The sequence below is a fragment of the Excalfactoria chinensis genome, chromosome 7 (assembly GCF_039878825.1).
Source record: "Excalfactoria chinensis isolate bCotChi1 chromosome 7, bCotChi1.hap2, whole genome shotgun sequence".
In the NCBI taxonomy this organism is placed as follows: Eukaryota; Metazoa; Chordata; class Aves; order Galliformes; family Phasianidae; genus Excalfactoria; species Excalfactoria chinensis.
Genome location: NC_092831.1, coordinates 24,972,408 through 24,998,641, shown reverse-complemented (window position 1 = coordinate 24,998,641; position 26,234 = coordinate 24,972,408). Strand labels below are relative to the sequence as shown.

The window sequence follows — 26,234 nt, the reverse complement described above, 5'->3', positions numbered from 1 at the left end:
TAACGAAACAAGTTTAGACATTTCCACTCACACTGTCATTAACTTCTGAATATGTCATCAAATTGAGTAACTCTTAAAAGAGGGGAAACATTTTAGAATCACTGGCATCTAGCTGAAAAAAAGAAACCCAAATTAGTATCCACCCACACCAATTCAATGGAAACCAGACCGTTCCCGGTTCAGTTCATGGAACAACTTCTCATTACAAACTCAGCAATTGTATTTTTTCCAACATAAACTCTTGCAACACATGCAGATAAAGTTACCAGGTAATGTGAATTATCCTAGATGAACTGTAGCAGAATCAAGTTGCTTGCCTGAAAGCATGCTAGATGCTACATAGTCATGTACATCCTTGATTCACAAATGAGAAGATTTCAGAGCAACAGTTGTTCTAACTAAAGCCTCATCACTCTGTCTGGAAACCTTTAAGGAACTACACATGAATGTCCACTTTACAGAAAACAGATTCCGACAGCAACCTTTTACTGGTTCATAGTGCTGTTTTATGGCTTTAGCATCTTAAAAAGAAATCTTTAATATATTTAGACCTGTTATTCTTAAGTGACATCATATTACAAAAAAATGAAACACTACAAACCAGATGCATTTATTGTAATCATACACACAGCTATGGCCCTTTCAGATATCTTACATCAGTAATACTGCAACACCTCAAGTGCCTGTATAACAAAACCAAATTCCCTCTAGAAGTGATATTTGAAATTGGAAATAAAGTTTATAAAATAAAAATTAAAACTATTACTTAGATAACATTAGGTAGTCAGAAGTCATTTTATACAAAGTTGAAGATTCCACACCCTTCACTACATAAAACTGGGCATTTATCTATTGATCTAAAAGCGTCTGGGGACTGCTACCATACAGCTAAGCAAACTACTACCTCATTTTTATGATGCTCTTGCTAAATAATAAGTCCGGATTTATTTCATAAATAGCATAACACAATCAGAACTTGTGCAATGATCAGCAATGGTGCAAGGATTTTGAACTCTTTTAAAACCTCATCTATGTGACAATTCACTGATGACTTTCCCTGTTTCCTTTTAAACAGAAAGACAGCTCCTTTCACCTCTCAGAGTTAATCTCGGACAGAGAGGGTTGAATACTCACTAGGGAGGGAATCATGCCCAGAACATGCACACACACACACACACACACACACACACACAACATCTTAGAGCGGTCATTCGAGAACATCACAAGTACTAATTTTAATAACTAGGTAAATTAGTACCCAGGAATTTTACTTTAAAGAAATCGTATTGCCCTGTTGCCATTTTTGTTTCTTAAGAAAAATTCCAAAGAACCTTTAATCTTCAGTAAAATCCTTGTTAATGAAAAAATAAGTAAAAATTAAACATTTCTAATAAAATTCTTAATTCCGTCTTTCTACAAAAGCCAGTGTTTCAATTCAACTGATTTCATAACTGTTTATTTGTGCTCAATGTTTCAACTATGAAATGCCATACAATTCTTGCAGCACACACACACTATTGTAAATGACTGACCAACTCTATAAATTTCTCACAGCCTACTAAACACTTAACATAGCTTTTCAGTTTGCTGAAAGTACTAAAAATTCCTATTTAAATACAGATTTCAGTACCTGTTACCAAACATTAGGCACAGAAGGCGTGCAGGGTCACAGGGAAGAGAGGCTGTTCTATCACACTAGAGAAGACACCATCCAGTGCCACGGCCCACACAGAAACACATGGCCATGTGATCACCTGAGCCTTTCTGAGGTGAGCCTGTACCTGAATAATGCTATTAAATACACACTGTTTCCAAGAAAACCAAATGTAATTATTCCAAAGGTGCAGCAGCTACTTGAGAATCAGGAATTAACTTAATGTACACACAATAAAGATGTTGCTCGGTGTACATGAAATAATAGGAGCATTCTGCTAGAAAGAAATGCGTCAAGAGCTACTTTCAAAATGCATTTACATCCTTGGAGATCTAAAGCCTTTCCACAAGTGGCTTCAGGAGAGCTGAAACCATTTCCCAACTGTTTAGTAGTTTAAGAAATATAGAGAGAATAAGTCACTGAAACCAATAAATTACTACTTGTTAGAACTCAAAAACAGTAACCAAGTGTTTTTGAAATCCTAGTGAGAAGTAAATATAAATAACAACCACTTTCCAGGCTGAACCACATTTGCCAAGTTTCCACCCACTCTTGACTTCAGTGCCAAGTCATAAACCCCCTATAAAAATAAAATTTAAGATGAAAAGGCTGCCAGGCTGTTAATCTCTGCAGTGCTCCTTAGAATCACAATTACACAGAGACATCACTTGACTTGCTTCCATAGGTGGTTTTTTTCCCTTGTTATCAGTTTCCTTTCTTGATCACATTAGGCTATATTGCCACACATCCATTCCCAATAAACCAAACAGATTATAGTCACTTAAATCCCTTCAGTAATAAAAGGTTACCATTAACAATTATGCTAGACAGAAAATATGTGCGTTACTCAACTCCTCAAGGCTCTCTCCTCCTCCAGCAGATTTCCCATATCAGATTCTCTGTTGTTCACCGGTGGCTATGAACTGGTGGGGCTCTGTGGGCCTGGACAGGCAGAAGCCAGCACTGTCACAGGAGACAGGCCAGCTTCCTGGCAATGCTCTATGAAAAAATGGCATACAGGAGCCACAGCACTTCTGTGACAACAATGTTCTGCTTCAGATTTTCTTGAGGTGGGATTTTTCCCTCTTGCATCCTCCTTTCTCCATGTTTCTACACTATGTTCCTCTCCTTTGTCCTTCCCTCATCTGCTATTGCCCCACCGAAACTGAACTGGCTGGTACTTGAACAAGTTGGCTTAAAAAGCAGTGAAGACAGAGCAACAGGACCTTAAACTGGGAAGGAGCGGGGGCTCCATGGATGCCTGTAGTCTGTGTTCAAGTAATGCTAACAGACTTTCTCTGCTTGCAATGCCTATTCTATTTAAGCAAAAGCTGGCCCAAGAAGCTGTTACCTACCTCCCATCTGTGTTCCGACCACAGCAAAAACTACAGCAGTGTTTTCCCTTCTCTTCCTGCATCATGCTGCCTGGTATACAATTTTGCTACAAATCCAACACCACCTTCACACTTAGGAGCCCAGCTTCCAGAAGCCATACATACTACTTAGGTGGGTTCCAGGTACCAGGACAGTAAGTACCACGTACAAGCTTGGCAGGCAGCTCACTGAGTGTCCTGGAATGGTATCTGTCCTTCATTTGTCCATCTCCCACTACGAGATGTCACTACCTCTGCATAACACTTGGACACCAACATAATCCCCAGAATGGAAGCAGCAAATCATCATATTTAAATGTTCCTTTCTTTTCTCATAATGATTACCACGTGTGGAAATGTATTTCAATTTCATACTGAGCTAGAAACTTCCTGGATGCAGCACAAAAACAACCCAATGCACCCTTCCACTGCGCGATGCTCTTATCCTCTACCCAAATCTTCCCTGTACAAACAGCTGACATCGTCCACAGCACAATAGCTTGGGGTGGTCCGCATGCAACTTTCCATTTAAAATGAAACTAGCTCAAGAGATTTAAAATAAGATTTATTTCTCCACCTTCCCTTCCCCTCACCCTTTATTTTCACCAAGTTGTTAATAGGAACATTCTGACAATGAGCCTGTGGGGTATTAAGGACTTAGGAACAGCACTGTACTGACGGACGGCATTGGAAACCAAGTTGCTTAGCACACACAATAACGGATGCAGCAGGGAGAACAAGACCTTAACATGTCTCCCAGCACCATGCTGCCACGGTCACAAAGAGGGCCCTGCAGCACCCGTGACCCAGCAAGTCCCCAACTTTTCAGTCCCACTGGCATACAAGCATTTTGCACAAAACAGAGCACGAAGAGGCTGCTAAAGAAACTTTTTGTAATACGTTACTAGTCAGCAGGACTGCCATGTTTCAATTGTGACAGGATGTCACCACCCCAGGGTTGTTCTGCAGTGCAACAGCTTCAGAGCTTGCATCTTTGTTTTATTTATTACTTAAAACCTGGTGATCATAAAAGCCATTACCAGCAGTGGTAAAGGCTAAACTGAGCTAGCCTGTGCCAACAAAGAACTCTGTGAGCTTCAGTACGACAGGCATAGAGATAGAAAGGTTCCCACAGTTTCTCATAGCTCAGCACCATCTTACTCACTGGAGCTGAACCTGTTCCAAACCATGGAGCTTTGCTTGGGAAAAGTAGCTCTGACACCATACTACTCTCCAACTCAGAGTGAAGTGCAGAGCTGGGGGTGCTGCACTACACCAACAGGGTGCCCTTTTGCTTACCCTATGATTATCAGCTTCCTCTTGTAAATATAACAAAGCCACTCCAGAGCACAGGAGGTGCTTTTATAGTGGTAATTTTCTATCTTTTTATCTATAATTAGCATAATTACTTATTTGTTTTAATCACAGCCCACTTAACCACTTCAGTGCAAAGAACTGGTCTGAGGAGTCTCATTTTCATTCAACATTCAATTTTTGTATTTACCCAAAGTCACCCACTGGTTTCATTTACAGCTTGACCTCTGCTTGGGCCATTTGTTCTCGCAGTCAGAACTGGAGAAAAAGTGAGTTGACCAGAGCAGCGTGCTTGGTAAGAAATCTTAACTTCTAAAACCTTTCACTTCCTCTACTCCTGCAGGATAACAAATAACCTCAAAATAGCTATGGAGCACATACAGAAATTATTTTGGCCGCCGGCTGTGGGTAGCAAAGGCCTTTATCCAAGTCTAATGGAAAACAGACAGGAAAGGCCATTGTCTGTTCTCCATTGCACTACAAATCTCTCAGTTCCCAAAGCACAAGTCACTATTTTTGTGCTTGAAAGAATCACCAAAAAAGTGGGCCATTGATCAGCATCATTGTTGGGGGAACTGAGTAGAGTGAACTAACATTGTTGACTTCTGCACAGCAGACTTGCCCTTCCTCTCATCTTACAGACTAGATCCTAATCATCCCATGGGACACACAAACACTAACATGTTTTCTGTCAGTTATGCTTAAATTTAGGAAGTCATTCTTCTCATGTCTTGTCCCTGATCTGCACTGCTTCCAAAAGCTGCTTCTCAGAAAGGAAGAATATAATATGATTTCATTCTAGATTATTTTGGGGTTACTGTTTAGGTTAAGGAGGTCACATAACCGTATGAACATTATTCCTCATAGGGCAGAAAAAAAATCACTACATTGAAGGTGTTTTAGAGACCACATGATCTAATGTATAAATGCTGTTTGTGTAAAATGGAAAAGGAGAATTAGGACAAACATTAGTCAGAACAAACAGAAATAGCATTCCAGTTAGTCTCATTTGATACAAAAATATCTTGCTCCCTGTCAAAGTTCTGTGATGGAAGTCTGCCCTGCTATTTAAGCACTAACCTTATGTGGACATCTCAAGAGGGAGGTGCAAATTGCCTAGAATACCCAGACAATTGTGCAGCCCCTCTGGGAGATAGGTACACATCTCCTCCTGACTCATAACAGCAAAGATGATGAAAGGAACGAGACAGAACACAAACATCATTACAAAAGACATGTAAGCCCTTCAGACACTTGGAGTGAACAGAATTCAATTCTGTTCTCAGCGACAGAATGGATTTTATATTCTATGAAGTTCACACGATCAGAGACAGCCATATTGCAGCTCTCACACCAAGAAGGTTGATGTCTGTGTCTAAGCATCACATCTCCCAACCTAGCCTCCAATAGTGCTTACTTCCTAAAAACTCCTTTCCTATTGAACTAACAAAGGTTATTGTGTTCAGCAGCACACAAGAATATTTTCTTCACATATGAAGGAAATTTTACTTTGAAGTTCTCGAGATTTAAAAAAAAAGTACTTTCATGACAAAGACCATTCCATAGTCACTAGGAAATCAAAAATGGCTGGACAGAAGCCGCAGCCTTAGTACACAATTGGTCCTCACTGAGAAAAAGCACTGCACTTGGAACCAAATGCATTTTAAAACCATAAAGTTGACACAGTGAGATCATCTGAGCAGACTCAGTCATCATCCATAGATTTAAAAAAAAGTGATAAAAACAAGTAGTCATAAAAACCTTGTGCACAGCAGAGACAAGATAGAAAGGACAAAGGGCTAAGCGGTTTCTCTACAGAAAGGCTTCCAACCTCTACTGGACTAACATACGCTCCCTGCAGCGGCAATAGTTGCAGATTCAGGCACATGTGTACACATGAGGTGGTTCAGATAGTGGATATATCTTCCTCTTCTGCCATGCCACAGGTGCTATTAAGAGTGAGAGCCAGAATAGTCAGAAAAAAAAAAAAAAAGAAAAGAGTAAAGAAAAAAAAAGACAGCCTGCAAAGCTGAAATTGAGAAATGCATTTAATTTAGATAAAAGTTGAGTTTTAAAAAAAAAAAAAAAAAAAAAAAAAAAAGGATCTGCTTTAATTCTCTTTGTACAGAGGAATAGCCAAGAGGGTCACAATTTAGAAAGCTCCCAGCGCACACTGCAGTGGGTAAACTGTCTCTTAACAATATAAGCACACAAATCCCTCAGACTGGTACTTAGCATCAGCGACAATGCTGAAGTACAATATTCTAATATGGAAGGGAAAACAGTAGTCAAGGCGTCTCTAAATCTTACCAAAATGTGCCAACTTCAGCTTATGCTTAAAGAAAGAGATTCCACTTTTTCCTTGTGGCCTAATGCAAACAGATGAACAACTCTGCTCATAAAACAGTACAGCACAGCAATCTACATAATGTGAGGATGTGTTCAAGTCAGAGATGATCTTCAGGTCTTGTGTGTGATCTAGATACTGAAGAGCTCGTCTGTGAATGATGTTATTTTCTTTTTCTTTTAAAAAGTTTTATTTTTAATGGAATAAAAACACAGTCAGGAGTATGAAAGGAAGCAAAGAAAAAAGTACGGTAAGGTCAAGAGCCACACAGATAACCTAAATGACCTTTTCTGGCTCATTGTCAGAGTCGCAACTAATATCCAAACAACACTTGAAATTATCTCTACTTAAAAAGCCTTACCATTTTTACTTCAACTAACTAGTTAAAAAGGCTAAAGGTCAAGATCTACAAGTATGTATACTTACATACCTACATCTATTTACAAAGCCGTATCTGTGGCTTTCTATTTATGCATACACGCACATGTATCAATAACTGGGGTATTGTTAAAAGTCAGAAACAATGATTGAGAATGTTCTGTCATGCCTTTTCATTAGGCTTCTGCAGCATCTGCTTCAGAGGAGCAATTCAAAACTATTCAACAAAGCACATAATTAAAATTTTCACCAAGTCACACTGGTGTTACGACCATGCTGCAATTCAAGGCTCCTTCCGTTTAGAACTAACAAAACTGGGAACCCTTCTGAATCCTGTTTCTAATTTCTCTTAACCTAGAATGGCCTCTAGAACACAGAATCCAAAAAGCAGATCTGTCTGTCAGTCTCATATGGGAAGTAAGCAAACATACTCTCGAGAACAAAACAGCGGACATCACATCATTAATACCGGAAAAAACAAAGGGCAGCCAAAGCAGATTCTGGATAAGGAAGCTATAGAAACTCTTTCTTATGGAAGCTGGTTCCTCATCCATTGAAACAGAAATAACTGGGACCTCCTCCTTTAAACAGAAGGACTCACCGTTCCACAGAAAATATGAGACAGCCAGTCTCAAAACTCGCATCCACAGAAAGCTCTATTTTGACAGCTACTGACGGCAGGAGCAAGAAAATAAGATGTGCCTAATACACAGACAAAGCAAATACGTCTCTTTATTTTTAAGCTCACAGTATTTTTATTTCTCCCCTCTGCCTTCATAACTTCCTCCCACCAAGCCAAGCTGTGTCAGCAGGCAAAAAAAGAAAAGATTTACACTAGTTAAGAGTTTCAGTTGTGAAAGGATCCTGATACACTGATAGTCCTCCTGACAAAAATAGAAAGCATGACACTTGGGAAGTGCAACATCTATTGAAAAAATAGAAGTAAAAAATATTTGAAATGCTATGAACCCAAAGGCCGGGCAATGAGTAGGTAACTGGTGCAAATTTTATCCCTTGAGAACGACATTAGTTGTGTGGTTAAGCTTGGAAACTCGTCTCTGCACGTTGTACAGTTATCACCACAGTCACTAGCATGTAGCCTTTATTAAAAATGGGAAAGCGTGGCTCTTGATTCAAGCAGTTTAAACATACCCAAACCTTGGCATGTATGCAGCTGCGAACCAAAAGGGTGCACATTTATAAAAATATTAAAAAAAAAATATATATATATATATATATATATATATATATGAAACAGAGTTAAAAAGAGCACGATGTTTGTTAAAGTCATTCATGGTGTATAATCAGAACAAAAGGACAATGCAAACTAAATAGCTTAATTGCCACTCCAAATGATTACACAGGTCCACAGAGGGAAGAGTAAGTTCACAGAACTGTAAGATCCTTGTTTTCCAAGGACTGTGCATTTTCTATAAGAACTGAGTTAATAAAAGCTATCTTTGAAATGCATATGTGCATCCCAAGGAGTCTGGAAAGAGCAGAAATCCTTTTAGAAACTCGCTCATGTCCTTGCACATACATGCAGTGGAAGGCTCAGAACAAGGGGAAGGTTAAAAACAAAACCAAAAAACAAAGGCCTCCATCCTCACGTTAGTGACTCCAGAATCTGTGCACTAATTCTCATATTCTCATCCCTCTGAGTAAACTGTGAACGTCTTAAAACCTCGTGGGGGTGGGGTGGCTGGGAATAAAAACCCAGGCAGAATTTTACACTAGCACGGTCTTGACACAAGACAAAATTACCATGCTGAGCTGAACTAACTGAAAACTTCTTGTACATTGCAAGCAAAAATAGGTTAGTTGTCTTTTTGGTGAGTTCAACAGAATGCACACTGAGAACGTTTACTTGAGATTACATACAATTCCACTGGTATGCAGCTCTTACATGTGCTGCTAATGATATCATATCATTGATTGTTCACCTTCTCATGAGTATTTAAACATGAACTACATTGTCTGAAACTTGATGCTTTTTTTTTTCCCCTCCGAAGAACTTTTTACTTTTGCACGGCTTCATTGTAATTACTTTGATCTTCCAGAGTGTATAATTGTTTTACTGTTTATTTATTTCTATGAACAAGGAAAAAAGTTTGACCTAGGAGATCTATATGTGGCAATTTGTAACAGAATCATAAAGCTTATGTTTAGGAAATCATGGTTTTGATTAAGAAGCAACCATTTAGTTCCCACTGTTTTATTAAAACAGACATTAGCAGATAATAGGAAACACATTTAACACTGTAGGCTGCATTTAGTTTGTAACATCAATGAAGTTATTCTTGAAGCTCCTTCATATTTTGCATTTACCACAGCTCATGTGAATTGATTTTTGTTTTTACTTTCTACTAACCAGCTCTAGACATACATATGGATAGGGTTCTTGTCTCAGTGACTCCAAATGAGTTTTACCTAAGCTATCCAGATTACAACCCTAACAATGAAATGCTGTGTCATGCATCTATCTTTCTTTTAAGGAACATGTGATGAATGAAGCACATAAATCACTGAGTTTGAGTACTAATTAAGGTGCCCTGTAAAAATATCTGTCGATGCAGAAGAAAAAAGTCATGAAAACAGAAATAAGGAGAAATTGAAACTGCCCAAAGAAGCGCCCTTCCTGTTTCCAGGGGGCCTACATTACTGCCCTTAAGTTCCATGGCTGCTTTTTCTTCGCACACCGAAGTACCTGCTATACATTCTTTGTTTTCTCTCCCACTCATACGGCTGATGAATCAACACGACTTGAACTGCTTTATAGCAGCTTGTGTTTACTTCACACATACCTTAACCTTCCTTTTCCTCCTCCTACTAGCATACACATACACTTCCAAACAGCAGCAACTGGCTGCACCTCTTTGAATAGCACGTATGCAGAATTATCTGGCAAACTCTTCAGGTTTGGATCCTTGACCTCTTGATTGAGGTCTCATTCTGCTTTTATGGCACTTAACAATTTAACTGTGCACTTATTAAGTTAAAAAAAAAAAAAAATAAAAGAAAGAAAGAAAGAAAAGAGAGCTTAAAGAATTCAGTGCTTTAAGAATGGAAGAAAGTGGAAGACAACAGTGTGCTAGGAACACTCAGAAGCTGTAGTGGCATCTCTTCCACTAAGAACACTACAGTTAAGGGTTTCCAATGCCTCTGCAATTGGCATTACACCCTTGCCCAGTTTGGGGGGGCAAAAAAAAGCCCATCTCTGCTCTTTAAGAACAGCAAGTAAAAGCAAACAGTGAAGATGTTGAAGCTATTTGAGTCCTTTGATTGTTTTTAACCAAGAGGATACGTTACAGCACGCCAAATAAAATTCTTTTATTAAGAGATATCATTTAGGGAAAAGACACACTTCTGCATAACACAATGGCAATTTAGAGAGAGAAAAAACTACCAAGTATATTTGGCATCAACATTTTTACTTTAAGCCTAAATCATCTTAAGAGGTGAAAAGCAACACCTGCATTTCCACATCCACATTGTTACCCACACCTGCCAGAACAACCTTCCTTCCATCCACTGATAATTTTCCTATAAAACACTCCTTTTTATTTCTGCCAAGTGAAAAACTAATCACCACACAGCTGAGAGTCCTACAGGTATGTGCTGCGCAAACCAGACATGCATCAGAGAAAATTCACATGCCTCAGAACCTGTTCCGATATTTCATGCAATTTTGTTTCACATGCTCCTAATTTGAAAAGCAGATTCTTGAGGGTATCATACAGATTTCTAGTCTATCTTATGGAAACTCATGGATGCTGTTGTTTGTTTGTTTGTCTCAAAGAAAAAAGACTGCAGATTTTTTGAAAGATCCTAATCTTTATGTGACTAAATGCAACAGCTTCTCAATAAGGACAAGACATTACTGTAGTTCTACACAAAGCCTATGGATGCTGCTTCGACTGTCCTGGCCAACTGAAAGAATCACAGACAGAAACAAGAATAGCCTATGCCTTCCTTCAGACAACAAATCTTCCATTCAGTGGTGTAACAGGAAAAAAAAAAAAAAGGAAAAATAATGCTATTTAGCAACGCCTCCTAACAACCAGGTACCAAATGCTCCACTGCATGAGATACTGCATCATGCATCCAGATACTGCATGAGAAACATGGCAGGAGTATCAGTATATCTAGCAGGATTTCAAACGAAGAGCAAAGGCATTTGTTACTTAGACAAGCTTTTTTAGGGTTAATGATTATAATGCAACTAAGGTGATTTACAAAGTTATTTAACTATAAAATTCTGAGCTACCAGAACACTTCTTCTCCAAAACATTTTAGCATAATTCAAAACACAGTGGGTCTTTCAGCACAACTAAATGGGATATTACAAGCATGTTTTGAGTGGCCTGTGTTTTCATGCCAGCCTTGTTTGTAACTATCAGATCATATTTCAAACATGCTGTGATCATTCCTTCTTTGTAGATGAACTCACTAATATTATTAAAGCTTACCATCATCTTTACTTAAAGTAAATAATTGCAAACCATCAGCAGAAGTTCAACAAGTTCAAAAGTTAAAAATAAACAATAAAAAATCAATTTACCTTTAATCTTCTTGTACTTCTTGTACCATCTCCCAAACTCCTGGCACTTGGTTGCTGACACATTGGCATAGTATGTGCTATTTACAATGGATGAAATCATACTCTGGAAGTACAGAAAAAAGACAAAAAAGACCTTAAAATATCTTGCATAATTTGAAATTTTTCCAGGGAAAGTGAATGACACATAAATGCACAACCGTCATCCATTTTTGCCTTTAAAACCAAAAAGCAGTGTTTGGTGAAAACACAAAATTGGTTTTATTCTTTACTGTACACCTCCAAACCTAACTACTCCGGTTCAATAGCAAAGCAAAAACTATGCAGGACAAACCCAGACTGAAACCTACAGCATAGGCTGAAGGTGGGAGTATTTGTGATATTACCATATATACACTTAGTTGCATAACAACATGTAGTGCCATGTTGGGGAGCACGTGCTTGGTGCAACCAGGTGAGAACAATCATGACTTAGGAACCAGGTCCTAAAGGTAAGCTTAGATGCTCCAGCATGCAGAATCCAAATAAATCAGCTGTCCGTGTTTTGCTTCCAAATGCAGGAAGACCACACAGCCAAGAATGAGAAAACATTCATGTTACTCTCTATAGAACAATGTTTAGGCAAATAAGTTAAATTAATGTAAATTATAGAAACATGTAATTAGCCCTCGCGTGAAAAATCACCCAAAAGAGAAATTAACAGTGATGTTCACAGTGAAGGGAACTATGCACACTGCAATACAGAACAGCCAAAAACCACAGCACAGATCTACAAAACTGAAGTACCACTTGTTTAACCACCACCTTTCTGCTCTTTGTGAATTCTCTCTTAGTGGCTCTAATTGCAAGCCAACTGGAAGCAGAGAGGAGCAGTGCTGTTTTGCAGCACCTGATGCCCATAAAAATACTTCCCATCAGGGATGCTTCTGCAGATTAAGTGGAAAAAAGTCTTATTACTGGTAGTTTTTCCTTTTATTATTTTTCAGGTTTTTTTTCATCCATTCTAGAGAGGAGGCAACTTTTTAGGAATTAAATTTTGCCTTTCCTCCTTTAACTCTTCCAGGGTTACTTGCTCTCAGCATGTGTACAAACTCAAGGGAACGCAATCCAGCACCGCTAACACATGGGAGTCAATGCGCCTTCTTCAGAAACTAGTTTTCTTCTGCTCTCTTTCCTCACTTAATGTGAAAGCCTAGAAAACCACTGGCAACATTGCACAACCTTTCTGCACAGGCATGATAGAACAAAAGTTCAAGTTCTTATTCACAGGCTTCTGTAAGCTCTTGTGCAAAACAGCATCTAAGCTATCTCTGTAAAGCAATAAGGCTTACATGTAGGCTTACTCAATTTTAACAGTTGTTTTAAAACAAAAAACAATCCCTCCCTCCCTCTGCCACATTCATCCAGTCTCCTAACAAATTCACTCCAACAACTCTAGTTGCTCCTAAACCTTGAGTGTAGGGGGACTTAAAAACCAATGTGACTAAAGACTTGAGAGTACTGGATGGTGTCGATTGGTTTCAGTCCTCAGCACATAATTTCACTTTCAGTAAACAGGGTCTTCTGCCTTTGCACTTTAACTTTTCCACTAGAAAGCTACTATGGTGCACTGCAGTAGAACTGGAAGGCTATATATAATAAGGCCCTTTTTAAGTGGCAGTTTCGATTTCTAAAACTGAGATTCAATTTTCTAATTAAAATCAATATTTTGAGACATAAACCTAGCATTGTAGTAGCCAGCAACAATTCCCTCTCCATAAATCCTTGCCTGTTCTGAATCAGTTTAACAGGCAATAGTATTTTGAAAGCACAACACAGTGACAGCCTCTGCTAAGGAAGGATTCTGAACAAAGTGGAGCTAACTTCCATTTTTTAGTGCCGCTTAAGTTAAATTTTCAGTCACTTAGGGATGGTGGGACAACTGTTTAGCTCTGCCTATAGAGTGACTTCACTTTTCTGTTTTTCTTCCACAAATTCTCTAGCTTTATAATAAACCAACATTACAGAAATTGAAGGACTATTAAATATCATGGAATATATTAACCTATTAACCTTTATTTGAGAAAGCAAGGCTTAAGCTAAATAGGAAACTTAAATAGTATATCAACCATTGGCAGAACATCCCAGGACAAATTCTCTTCATCCACTTAACAATAGAGCAGTAGAACTTTCTAACTACAAAGAAAAATACCCTATAAGTTACAGACACACACACACACACACACACAATAACATTGGAAGGAATTCTATGACTATTTCTGTCAGGAACCTTGATGAGTTTGCAGAAAAGGAATATCTATTTTGAGAGAGTAGCAAAAAAAATCAAATCTAAAATAAAAAAATCTAACTCATGAGTATCCTTCCTGGGAAAATGCTTAAGAAACGAACAGATGATATGAAGTAGTCAGTGTGTATGGAATGTGCGTGGCCATGATGACCAAGTGAAATGAAAATTTACTGGACTAAAACCTGGAAAATATTCCCATAAAGAAAATCAGGTGCAGTAAGTTCAAGGAGAAAAACATGGGACATGCACACATGCCAGCAAATCTTTGTCCGCTAAGAAGACAAAACACGTGATCAGTTTTGAAATGAGTTATACAGTATACAGGAAAGACAGAAGTCTCTATGCAAAGATGGAAATGCTGAAGTAATTGGATTTCCTTCTGGCCACACACTCCCCCTATCTACCCTCCTCCCTCCCAGCTTGGTTAACTGGGATTTATTTGTTTAAACAGCAGCCTTATGCTAAGGATGGCTAAGCTGCAGCCACATAATACACCTTGCAGAAAAACAAAACAACAACAACAACAACAACACAGAACAATTTTAAATCAAAGTGAATGATTACATTTCCCATTAGTGGCAATCAGAATCCCCATCTGGGCTTCATGGAAAGCTCGTGCACCAAGAACCAGAGAAGGAGCACCGTTGCAGGTAGGAGAGAGAGCTCCCCGCGTTGCCCCTCTCCATTTTTATACTTGAGGCACTGTGAACACATTAATAAACAGCAGCATTTACTCTGCAGTTCGACTCCTAAGAGGCCACTCTGCAATTTGCTGCTGTCAATAATATATTAACCACAAGGGGGTTGTAATGACATTTCACATTTGGCACGATATTTTTTTAAAACTGATTTGGGAGAAGGAATTGTATTACAGGCATATTCAGATGATAGTAATAGACAGCTCCTACACAACCTTTCCTTGTATCTTTTGTATTTTGTGAGCAAAAACAAAAGAGACTGAAATGTTGTGGCAATAATAATAATGAATATTGCATTCTTGCAGTCCCAGTTCCGAGGTCAGTCACTACTCAAGGTCACTAACAGCTATCCTTAAAGGTAAACAAGCTCAATTTTCTTTCTCCATTTAGCTTTGACCACTAAATAACTACTGGGGCAAAGATTCTTGCTGCTACGGTCCTGCCATCAATAGTCTTATTAATATTTTTTCAAACTGAGGTTATGGAGAGAGTAAACTAACTGCAGCACTTCCACTGCTTTGAAACTAAAGCGGGAGGAACGAGACCTAGACAACAAATGAATTCTGCATATAAAATGATTCATGGTTTAGTTATACTGCATATTGAAGAAGACTGGGCAGAGACAACCATATGCTGCAATCATCATTAGCTGACCATATTCCACCGGTAATTCTATTTTAAGAAATTACACTTAAACTGTGTGAAAGAAAAATACTTCCGTATTCAACACACTTAAGCTCTGTGCATATCTAGAGTCACTGCGACTCCTTTAGTAAGAAAGACAAGTTACACAGCCTTTCCTTGCAGCCTTCTCATTCCTTCTAGTTCTGCAGACTCAACACAACTAAGGAAGATGAGGAACATTTTCTGCTGTAAAGCAATTCCTTTCAATTCCAAAGATCCAAATTCTGCTCTATATCTCACTTCTGTAGCCCTGTGCTTTTCCTAGAGTTATAATCATGAGACAATGAGGCGCATTTGTGCTGGTTACACATAGAAAGAATTCTCTTGGTTCACAGAGGCTTTGGATTATGGATTACAGGGTGAGCATACAGTGTGCTGCAAGACAGACAGCCACGGGAGAAAAAAAATTCAGTTAAGTGCTAGCAAATGCAATTGATTTTTTAGCAAGCAAGAATTACTGATTTCTGACTTTTTAAAGATGCAAAAGACAAAAATGTCTTTAATGAAGTTTTTAGATGGCAATATATTTTTTGTTCCCAGCAATGTTGCTTCTCAGGGTGCTGAAGTGTTCTTCTGTGGCTGTTTTTTGTTTTTTTGTTGTTTGTTTTTTTCTTTTTTTGGAAAGACAAGGAGGTCTCAGTCACAAATGTTTTTGAATCTCTTGTTATGACAATCTGAAACACAAATATTGCTCACAACATCTGTAGGAATCCACATCTTAGACATGACGGTACTCTCATCCATAAAGCAGTCAAGGAGAATGAGACAGTGAATTACTCTGCTTCTTATAAGATAATTACATACATTTTGTACTACTGTTCTCTGCAAATTTGGACAAAATTGTTAAGTATGTATATTTTTTATCATAGGTGGAGGCTGGTGACATCTACTCATGTATTATGTGGCGGAGGCAGACCTCTGCTAGTAGAAAGAAGCCACTCAAATCTTGCATTTGATAATCATCACTCCTATTGCAAAACATTCAGATATAGGTCTGGATGAAGACTCTCTGAAATGCAAAATTAAAAAAACAAACCATTCATAATTTCCACCTCATGACCCACTAATAAAATGTGGCATTAAAAACACATTAATTGGAATTTTTCCTTTTTAAAGAAAAAAATAATTGCTTAGCTTAAGCCTTTTACTGAATATTGGATCATGGGAATCTGGCTTTCCCTAAGCCTTCTAAAAATACTGACCTGTGAAAGAGGGCATTCTTTGGCTAATGTGCTCTGATTCATCTCTTTGAGCAGTTCCTTTAAGGCATTGCGAACTGTGGCATGGTTCCACTGCTCTGCTGGCAAGTCTTCCAACTTGGAACAACTATCAAAACAGAAAGTAGAAAGAAGATAGAAACATCACCTTCACAGATGCTTACACTTTGTGTACAACAGCCATAGACCTTTAAGCAGTGCACAGGAATGAGAGTTTCTTGCTAAGCCAGTCCATCAAAGTGTTTTTCTCCTCTCTCCCCTTCCCATCACACCCAGCTCCCAGAAGATGTATAGTTCAACTAAAGTTATGATAGTACATGGCAGGAAAAGCAGCTAATTCCACTATGATATACATGTGGCATAACCATTTCCTATGGGGCCTGGTAGAGAGCAAAAAAACTCCATGCAGACCAAGCCACAGAATTGACTAGATAAAGCCATGCTCTCCAAACAAAAATATTCCTGCTGGGATAGAAAAATAAACATACGTGTCACAATGTCAGTAGCAAAATCAAAGAACAGTAAGGGTCCTCGCTGTGTAGAAACAAGGCTTTGAACAGCAAGCCTGAAAAATGTATTTTATTGAATACGTTGAATGAATGTATACATTGAATACATAGATTGTCCTCCTGGCTGAAGTATCTGCAAGCCTTTCAGAAACACACTAAGCCACATGCCCAACATCTGTCATGTGTAGTTCATTCCACTTTCATTTTACAAGACTTGCTTATGTAGTAAAGCTCTTGTCTTCATGTGATTTGTGTCTCCTCTAGTTTAACAAGCTCGTGGTCTGTGTCTACATACATGGGGAGTGACCTAAAAAGCACATCAGAAAGCTGGGAAGAGTTGCCATTGCCATTCATGCTTGAGAGACTTAGTGAACATTCTCCAGTCACTCTCTGAGGTGGTTCTGCTTTCCACCTACATTGGCAGGCTTTACCCTAAGAGTTGAAAGTTCAGCTGTGCTTGAGGTGTTCAAGTAGTCAATGACCATCTTTATCTCAAAGTCATGGACTATCTTCTATTTACACTGCATCCAAGCCTTCAGGCACTTTGAAGATAAAAAGTGAGACCTTGATCCTCACTGATACTCATTGGTAACATTAAAAGAACAATAGGCTAGATGAACTCCTGGTAGCTCATACTTCTGGAGGAGTTACTGTACTCCTTTTATAGTAAGTATAGACTCTAGATGCTTTCATCAATATGCTGAAGAGATGCAAGTGAGGCAAGAGATAGTAACAGTGTATCAAAACAAGGAGAGGTCTGTAAGGGGAACTGGAAACCTCAACCAACATTAGAGATAACAGGAAGGAAATGCTGGAGTTTAGGAGCTGAATGTTAGTGAAAAGCCAACTACTTCCAAATTTCAATGTAAACTGAACAGTCAGTAGTTTTGCATACACCTTTAATGGACCCTTATTTTGTTCAGTATGAGCTTTGCATAAATTATTTCAGCATGTCTTTTATTTTTGCCTCTTTCCTCTGATGTCCCCTGTCCATAAAGCTACAAATGACTGTGTGATGTAGGCTTACCACCACATTTACAGCGTGTCATGTACCCTGCCACAACTCCTTTCACAGGCATCAGTTGCTGTTTAAGAACTCTTCCAAAGGCAATAGAGAAAAATGGGGGAGAAAATGTAGAAGTGAGGGAAATGAGGGGGACTAAGCGTAAAAGAATTAGGAAGTTTTGCTTTGCTAGTCAGAACTAGCATTCAAAAAAGTAAAGTGTTTTCCAAAGGCCAAATGGAACTGCAGTAACAGATCCTTTCCTCATCTTCTTGCCTTTCTCTGGGCAGACAACTGGAGAACAAAGGAATGTCAGCAAGCTCCTCTCCTCCCATCTCAGCAACTGGCAGTAGAAGACCTGAGTCTCACAGTGCAACCACTGGAAAATGGCAAGGTGTTCATTTTTTGCTCTCATTAAGGCCTTCAGAACCCATCAAATCAGGGATTGTGGAAAAGTCTGCCCTTAGAGACTTCATACCTTTACTTAGGTGAGTTTCTGCCCTTCCTTTTAGCTATCATATCGCTACTTCAGAAAACAAACAAAAAATTCAGAATGTGCACCAAATAGCTGCCAGATGAACTACCCTTCTCTTCATTTTTCCTGCTCTTTCATCAGAAGACTAGAAATTACTGAAGACAGGATGTGCTGATCTCTATAGTAATACTGTAATTGACAAAACAGCTTAGAATAGAAAAAGACATATGTTTAGAAACACCTACCTTTGTAATTGGATTTTCAATGTCACAACATGATAGACATCTTGTAGCATGTCAGCTACTGTTGCATCTGGTGCATCGGTCACGTAACTGAGAGGGAGGGGATTCCATCTCCCAAGCTTGATTATTCCTGAAAGAAAACACAACATTCATACTTTGCATTTTACTGCCTGTTTACAAAACCTTTTGATAAGATTGTTTGTTTAGGGGATTCAATATGTGCCTTGAGGCTTATTGCAGTCTTTCTCAAAAAAGTTTTGTACTGAATCCTCAAGCAAACCATGGGAAACAGTAGGAATAGACTTCAGATTTTTAGTAGAGAGTTGCTGACATGTTCCTGGCTCTTAAATTACTTCAAGGAAGCACAGAATGCTTCCTCACTTCACATCTTTCATCATCTCACTAAAGACTGCCTTTCTAAGTTAGAAGTAACTTTCAGTACTCTACAGTCCACACTTTGTAGCCTTCAAAACCTTTCAGCAAATAAATACATTGGTTTTGACTTGAACAGGAAAATACCTACATGTGGGTTTCCAGCACAGTTAAAATCTAATAATGCTGTTACTCCCAGTGCAGATGGATAGCACTAGAAATCCATGAAGTATAAATTCACTCCCAGCTGCCAGTCACACTATGCAGATAGCTGCTTTTGTTAGCAAAAAAACAACTGCAAGCTGCTGACCACAGATCCAAAATAGCATGGGGAGAGTGGGGATGTTTCTACTTCTGTTCATTCTTTAGCAGGGATCATCACCTCCCTGGATGTGCATGTCATGAAGACTATAAACTTAAATGGTAAACCATTTGGTGTAGAGGTATTATTTCTGTTTAGACAACTGCAGAGGGCCTGCCCACACCAAAAACAATGACTAATATCCAGGAATTACTTCCAGGAAGAAGGTCAAACATATAAACAAAAAAGCCACAATGACACCGTACATGAAAACAAAACAGCTCAGCCTTGTTCTGTGCAGTATAACACATCACAACTATTACTTTTATTCTCTGCTTTACCATGTCGCCATTGCCCCACTGCTCTTCTTTTAGCTCAACCCCACAAGGTGCCCATCACCTTTTCTCCCATTTCTCCCACACTGACAAGGTCTGCCTAGTTATTTTCTTGAAGGATGCTATGAAGCCAAAAGACACCAGTCCTCACCTTACTTTCAACTGAACCATCACCAGCTCTGGAATTAATCCAAGTTAAATAAATGGCAAAGGCCTTTTATCCTCATCTTTAAAACACAACCATAAAATAAATAACACACCTGAAACAGTGATACAAAATGTCTTGCACAGACACAAGAGAATACTACGCTGCTGAGATCTTTACCTGATATGGAGTAGGCTTTTTCTTTCTCATGGGCATAACGGAGAAATTAGAGAATAACCCCTTTTCTGAAGCACCCGATTGCTTGCATTTACCATTGATACAGTGATTTGAAAGATATTCTATCACCAGGTCTTGAGAGAAGCTAAAAGAGACGTGATCTGTCTTCATTGGTACAAAGTTTCAATGTAACATGCTAGTACAGACAGACTAATGTTTCAAGAGCAGATTAGAAAACTTTCGGCACCCAGAGATCTTGTCCAAATGCAACAAAAAGTTAGCTAGTATTGCTTGATATCTAATGCTTGAAAATGGGACATAAACAGAATAAAAACATTTAAATGATGCACTGTTTCAGTATTAAGACTTAACAATCTGGTGCTGAATATGCTGTAGTATAAATAGTGCCTGGACTCCGATCCAGTAGAGTAACACACAGCACTCATTCACAGCACCGTATGTCTCCAGTGCTGGCTCCTTGAGTCATACTCCACTTGCCAAGAAAAGCTGTTTTTCTTAAGGGGATAGTTTACTTAATGTTATCTCTGGTGACAACAAGAAATGCATATAGTACGGTGTATATTAGTCATGAAATGAGCATCAAGGGTCCACCAAGTGAAATACATGCTGGGAAAACACAGTTTAGCAGCCGACTTCCTTCACCCCCTTCTGCTACGTAATAATTTAAAGCAAAATCACCTAAAAACCCAGAAATCTATACCAGCTTCACAGAACACTTGGCTTCCTATGTTTAACCATGCCAAGTTTTCGTGTAATTGAAAAAATAAGCATCATATGCGCCCCATAAGTCACATCCAAATTGGTAATATTTATTTTTCATTCAATTAAGGAAAGCACTCAGAGAGCATTCCATCTGCAACTGCTCGGCCCTGGCAATGCTGGTGGGAGACAAAGAGGCAGTAGGGGGGCACTGAAGTTATCAAAGGAGTCCCCAAACTAAAAAGTTCAAGGAAAACAGGGAAGAAAAAAAAATAATAATAAGCACACCCAGAGTGCATGATGGAAAACACTATGCAAATTGCTTCACAGCAAATGTCTGCTACTACTGGAAGGCAGGTAGGCTTTTTTTCTTTCATTTTTTTTTTTTTTTAATCCTCCTCTACAACTGGAGAGGAAATTGTTTTGGCTGGATTTAGACAAACACAGGTGTTACCAGAATGCTCCGTGCCTCTGCATGTTAACACCTGCTGCAAGTCCTTTACTCTATGTTACAGCACTGCTGATGTACGCTATTTTTTCAGCCGGTGTGATACGACGTGTGAATTACTTTTTTTCCAGAACACATTAAGCTGGTCCAAATGATAGCCAGAAGCCATGGTTTCCATCCAGCTCCTCAGCAGACTTTACAGGTGGTTTATTTCATGGCTCTAACACTGTGTTTAAGGGAACTCTTGGGCCGCATTTGGGAAGATGATGCCAGTTTTTGAACAAACCCATTCTCAGCAAGCTAAAAGTCATGTCTCTGAATTTAAAACCTGTGGGCCAAAACTTTACCTCTAAGAAGATCCCTTCTCAGCCAGGACCACTGGACTGCTAATGCAGCAGCAACCCATAGATGAGAACAGCACAGCAGCAAGGGGTATGTTCTACGTGCACTTTTTTATGGCTCTGATCATTGACTCCATACAGCACAACTCAGAAGCGTAATCACTTCAACAAGTGGGACTGAGCTTTATTCTACCATAAGCTGAAACTCTGGAGTGAGGACAAGAGTGAGCCAAGGTCACTGTCTGTTTCGGTGAGTAGCCTACTGCTCCAGAAGCAGATCAGCTTGCTTAGGAAATCTGAAAGCACATCCCTCATTAATCCACAAAACTCTTTTCTTAATGAGTCTCTCTCTCTTTCTTGTATCAATGATCCCTTGGGACTCTTACCTCGTTACAAGTTCTTTGGAAGGAAAGCTCAACAGATTTCAAAGATTACACAGTAAAGAAATGATTATACATGAAAACAGCTCTCAGAAACTCACTAGCAGTGGCTGACTGTTGCCCAGGTCAGCTGGCCAACTGAAGACAAAAAGCAGACCAAACAGCTTTCTCAAACAAAATTTTAGTCCGAGCGTATTTTAGAAGATATTTTCTACTCATATTGGCTGCTAACTTCTTAGTGGCATTTCCTGCCAAAGATAGATCTTTCATTAAGCTTAAACCTCAGCAATGCGTTCACCTGGCATTGAAGACACACTCATTTGTTTTATCAAAATGTAGACATGAAAAATAAGGCAGAGCAGTCTAATTTTAAATTCATGCAACTCCCTTTCCCCGCAGCCGTGCCATAACAGACTGGTGGCACACTTCTGAGAGCTCACTTGTCAAATTCATCCACAACAACTGGATGCTTTATATCAGCAGCACCACCACTGCCTCAACAGTTTTCTGGTGACAGCTACAAGATGAATCATAAATGATGCTTGTTCAAGTATGTACAGAAAGTGAAAGATATTTTGTGTTCTTTGGCTAATGCAGAAAAGAGGGGTTGCAGAGAATAGCAGTTCTCTGCATGATTAAGATTCTCAAGCATGATTAAGAAAAGCACTTGTCAGTGATAAGCTGACAAGTCATTTGAATCCCTGACGCACAGCACCGAAAACTGCTATTTACTAAAGCATAAGCAAATGTAACCAGCTGAGACTCATATGGGATGTGCCTATCAATCTCTACAAGGAGACTGATAGGCACAGTCAGGTTGTAAATTGTGAACTGCAAAGCTCTTTTCTGACACTCCAGCTCCACATTCACTGACCCTGGACCAGCACTTTTCCAAACGGCAGTACCCAAGCCAGTATATGGTCACCTGGGCTATATTTACCACTTCAAAAAGTTTTGAGAAAATCTGACAGTGTTATTCCAGACCAGAGCTGTGTCCCATGTTGCTATGGATATTCCAAAGTTCAACTTACTGTATTACAGCATCACAACCTGAAAGCATTTGACTGCAAACACAAGGCTGGGTGAAGACGATGAATATCAGCTGCTGCCATGCCACAGGTTCAGTTAAATAGTTTTCAACAGAGTCCTAATCAAAAACGACTAGGATTCAGAAGAAATTACAGCTTGGCGTTAGTACCCAAACACTTCTGATTAATTTACAGCTCCAAACAACAGACCTCAATGAAACACTCAACAAGACCCCTGCCCCTGGATAACTAAGTTGTACCAACCACTGCTGACAGGGACCCCTGCAAGACATGGGGTTTGACACTGATTAGATCTGTTTATTCTCAGATTTGTCTTGCACCTACACTGTAGCAAGTGATTTTCCTTTGTTCAGCTGCACTTTGTCACAGAAATTTAAAACTGCCTGTCCCATGTAATAAGTACATCAAATTATTTACCCATAAATCAGTTTGCAGGAAATCACTACCCTGCAATACATAATAACTCAGCCTGTGTTTCTAACCTGCGCCCTGGCTGTAATATATCATCAAACCGTAACAACATAAAGGCATAATTTGTACTTATTACTGTTAATCCAGCAAAGGGAATGAATTTTCAAGCAGAAAGGAGGGAAAAAGAGCAACAGGAGAAATAAAACAAAACAAACAAAAAAAAAAGACGACTACATTAATTTTTGTATTTCATAATTATTTTGTATTATTGACTTTCCTTTTCTAGCTCTTATGATAATTTAAAAAATATTATCCTGCCTTTCCCTGCCATTATAGGGGTGCCCATATTCTATTGAATTTCAATCAGTGACATATTGGGGTAATAGATGGGAAAAATAATCAGCATAATCCTCCTCTGCTCTTCTAAAGCTCCTTTCATCACAGAATCCTGAAGCACTCTGAAAACATTAATTAATTAAGCCTTGCAACATCTCTGTGAGGTAGACTGTATTATGTCAATTGACATATCGGTGATTTAGTGATTGAAAGCACACAGTGAGCATAATCCTGTGTTTGTGCCGATACAAAAGAAACCCCCTTCTCCTCATTTCAGACCATAATAAATAATTTAGTGAGAAAACAGGAATAAACCATGTGATAACACTGTGATGTACACACACACAAATCAGCGGGAACACCCACACTACAGCCCAGCACGTGTAACCTTAGGGCTCTGCACAAAAGGATGACCTTCACCCAAGGGAAAGGCACGGCTGAGCCACCTGAAGCTCTGGCAGCACAAGGCCACTTGCATGGAGATATTTTCTATTGCTGTTTTAAAAATACTACCATAAACCATGCGTACAAAAAAAGGGGACTTACTGAACAAAATTTTGTGGTGCAACAATGCAATGGGTTGGTCGATCTAAATACACTCATCTAGAATTTCTGACTAGCAGATCTATAGCAACATGCAGATTTTTATATAGGTTATATGCTCTTATGATTATATATTGAAATGTTTATAGAAACATGGGTATGAGTAACCATCAACAGAAAGAGCTAGTGTTTCAAGGTTCAATTGCTGGACTTTACTTTCACAAATACAAACTGCTTTGATATGTGAAGCTTGGTACGAGTTTTTCATGTTTCGAATGGTAGTGTTGCCCATTCCTTTCCTGCAGCTTGACTATACTCAAGTATTTGACTTAAATAATGTATACCAAACAGCCTTGTAATTTTACGTATCAAGTTCACATTTTACTATATAAAGATTGTGCCTCATGTAATAGATGCTGCTTCACATTTGGGAAATGTTATGTGAGGACTCTGACTTTTATTAGATTAATTTAATACAGGCACTAAGTTACTAAACTAAATTAATAAAGATCTTCTTTAAAAAAAAAAAAAAAAAGTAGTGGAGGGAGGTAGGGGGAGAGAGAACAGAATGAACTCACAAATTAAATAAATGTTTCTGAAGCATGTTATTTGGGAAGTCTTTATTTAATTTTCCAACCCCCTATTCTGTTTGAAAAACAGCCAATAATTGGTAAGGAAACAGGAAAAAAAAAGAAAAGCAAAAAACCTTTTTATAAATTATGTGATAGATTAACACTACGAATATACAGGAGAGTAATGAACAAAAAGAGGTACAAAATATTACCAAACAGTATTTTTTGAAATCCTTTCTTATGTTTTCTTTAAACCTTTATCTCCATTGAGGAATAGCATTTAGCCAAGCATAATGTTTCTCTTTTGCTATTTTGGGTATCGGTCTGTACTTATCTTGGACAGCAAGAAGTAATACACATATAAAGGGAAGTCATACTCCAATTCCTTTTTTGTTTCTTTGAAATACAACCACTCCTCAAGCACCATTTCCATAGGATCAAAAATAAAAAAGTCCTTTTGGTCATCAGAACTCATGACAGAAAGGTTACTGTGGCCAGCTTTTAGCAGATGCATTTCATAACACTGTCCCTCCAAAGCTCAGTTTTGCCCTCCACCATCATGACAGCGCAACTTTCTCAGTAGTATTATTCAATAGCCCCAGTGCCTGTGGGGTTGCAACACCCACTCCTTCACTAATGTCATCTCCACACAAAACCCAACACACCACAGATGCTCTATTTTACTATGAAACATGAATAGCGTACTCAACAGTTGTTGCTTTTCTCTTATGCACAGTATGCCTCTTTAACAGCCCCAAAAGATGCCTGGATCACCTAGCCCAAAATTTTGGACTCGGTAACTGTGTAGCCACCTCATGACCTACAAGAGGCAGGACACACATAAACAGACTAGAACTTCATGCAAAAGGTTTGCTTTCTAACCCTCTTAACATATCCTCCTGCCAGCACACCACAACCACCACAAATGCACCTCAGGCTGAGGAACAAGGCATCTGTGCAGATAACCTCTGAGATCATTTTCAGTTCTCTCCCCCCAGAAACCATTCTTGGATGGTCTATTGGGGTACTTTCAGATGGAGAAGAGAGAGAGAGGCAGAAAATGTTTTCCTTCTTTAGGGCAAACCTGTATCTGTTTTTAAAAAGATGCAAGTGCCCCCAGACTCCTTCAATTCACCCAGTTTCATTGCTCGCCTATAAGCTGCATATGGCAAGGCAGCCCACTGAGCAGGAAAGAAAGCACTTTAACATGGCACTGAAACTGAATTCATAAAACACATTTTAAAGGTTATAAAAAAGCGTTGCTAATAGGACATTGTAGTGGCTAATAGGCTTAGAATTAAGCCTACGGACATTGTTTGGCCTTGTATGAATCTGAATATCCTGCCTACTCACAGTAACACAACT

General features: G+C 38.9%; 1 protein-coding gene across 5 annotated transcripts in view; it reads right to left on the bottom strand.

The window, feature by feature from the left end:
* SATB2 (SATB homeobox 2) overlaps positions 1-26,234 on the bottom strand; it is a 128,394-nt gene that overhangs the window by 51,469 nt on the left and 50,691 nt on the right. For all 5 annotated transcript variants that reach the window (XM_072342273.1, XM_072342275.1, XM_072342276.1 and 2 more), the window contains 3 exons: positions 18,743-18,869; positions 16,496-16,619; positions 11,628-11,730 (listed from right to left, as the gene is read on the bottom strand). In XM_072342273.1, coding sequence (XP_072198374.1) covers positions 11,628-11,730; positions 16,496-16,619; positions 18,743-18,869 — 354 coding nt within the window. The remainder of the gene's footprint in view (positions 1-11,627; positions 11,731-16,495; positions 16,620-18,742; positions 18,870-26,234) is intronic.